The 1,645-nt window shown below is 40.5% G+C and overlaps 1 protein-coding gene across 1 annotated transcript in view; it reads right to left on the reverse strand.

The window, feature by feature from the left end:
* LOC106939606 (small G protein signaling modulator 2-like) overlaps positions 1-1,231 on the reverse strand; it is a 62,241-nt gene extending 61,010 nt beyond the window's left edge. Inside the window, exon 1 of the mRNA XM_015022063.1 lies at positions 990-1,231. Coding sequence (XP_014877549.1) covers positions 990-1,216 — 227 coding nt within the window. The 5' untranslated portion in view covers positions 1,217-1,231. The remainder of the gene's footprint in view (positions 1-989) is intronic.
* Between the last annotated feature and the right edge of the window lie 414 nt (positions 1,232-1,645).

Here is a 1,645-nt window from a genome sequence, read left to right on the forward strand (position 1 = left end):
GGATTATTGACTACCAGTGGTATTTTCAGAAAAAAAAGGTTTTATTAGCCCTTGTGGCCTTTATTTGACATTGCATTGACAGGAAAATGGATAATGAGAGAAGGGGCACAACATGCAGCAAAGGCCCAGAAGTGAACCTGCAACAGCTGCATTGAGAACTAAGGTCTCCATATGTGAGTTGTGCTTAACTCCTGCGCCACCACAGCACACCCTACCAGTAGTATTTTAAAATTCAGATTTCTATGTTGATCTATATTTAATACTATTCTGTGCCAAATTAACACATTCATAGCATTAACTTTTGACACTAAAAAACTAGTGTTAGGTAAATCAACACTGATGTGAGTTAAATTTCAACTAATTTCAACTCTCACAAATAACACTTTCAAAAGTGTTATTTTAACATGATCAAGACCAATATAGAAACTTTTAAAGTGTTGAATTCAACTTCTTAGGAGTATTGTAAGCTACATAAAACACACTCATTTTATTTTGCTTCATCCTGCTCACTGCAGCTTCATTGAGGCAGGTCTTTTTTGGGAGGTCACAACCTGTAACAGTCATCTTCCATTTGCTCTTTATTTCAGAGGGAGCAACACAGAAGCTGACATTTAATGTGGGCGTCATGTCAGATGAAATGAACTATATTGCTGCTGTGTGAAGTTTCCATCTTCTCAACAGGGGTATCAAGAATTAAACATCAGACCAAAGAACCGTGGCTAAGCTTTTTTAATTAAAATGCGATCACATTGTTCTGTCTGACATCACAGACTTCAGGTCTGACACTCTGATTAGAGCATGACATAGTATGGACAGCTCATCCAGCACACTGTTGTTAGCCTGACAGAAAGCAGAATAAAGCTTTCAATTCTGAGAATCACACATCATGCAGTGGACTGCTTGGTTTTCAGCAACAACAAAACAGGAGAAAACAGTTGGGTCAGTGCAGTGCAAGTAAGGAAAAAAACAACTTAAAACATAAGAATCACCTGGAGTTGTCCACAATGTGCTGGACTATTTTATCCAAAACCTTCTCAAAAAGAGCCGTGCGGACCCAGATGTGTTTGATGGCCTGGGCAGAGAGAGGCTGAGGAGGGCGGCTGTTGGTGGAGGAGCCTTGTCTTCTCAGGGGCTCATGGCCAACGCTCTGGGCTCTCCTGTATGGCACAAAGCACAGAAGGTAACAACCGGCCTGGAGACGGGCTGGACCAGCCATCCATCCATGACTTCTACTCCTGCTCTCACTCTCAGTAAAACCAGGAAGATAGAGCGCATCATCCCAGTCCTTCCACTGGCTCCCTGTAGCTCAGGGAATTGATTTTAAAATACTGAATAGCTCAGCGTCAAAATACATTAAAGATCTACTGTTGTTGTATCAGTCTTCCAGACCTGTCTGATCATCTGGTTCTGGTCTGCTCTGCATCAACAGAACCAGAACCAAACATGGAAGCCGCATTCAGTTTTTATATTTCTCTAATCTGTAACAAACTTCCAGAAAACTGCAAACCAGCCGAAACTCTGAGTTCCTTTAAATCAAAGCTAAAACCCACCTGCTTTTGATTTAAAATTAATGGAACATTAATCAACATGCTGATGTACATTTGTTTTATGATTTTGATTATGGCTTTCGACAAAATGTAATGTT

This window comes from Poecilia latipinna, unplaced genomic scaffold (assembly GCF_001443285.1).
Source record: "Poecilia latipinna isolate Pla-1442-1.1 unplaced genomic scaffold, P_latipinna-1.0 Scaffold2926, whole genome shotgun sequence".
Classification (NCBI taxonomy): Eukaryota; Metazoa; Chordata; class Actinopteri; order Cyprinodontiformes; family Poeciliidae; genus Poecilia; species Poecilia latipinna.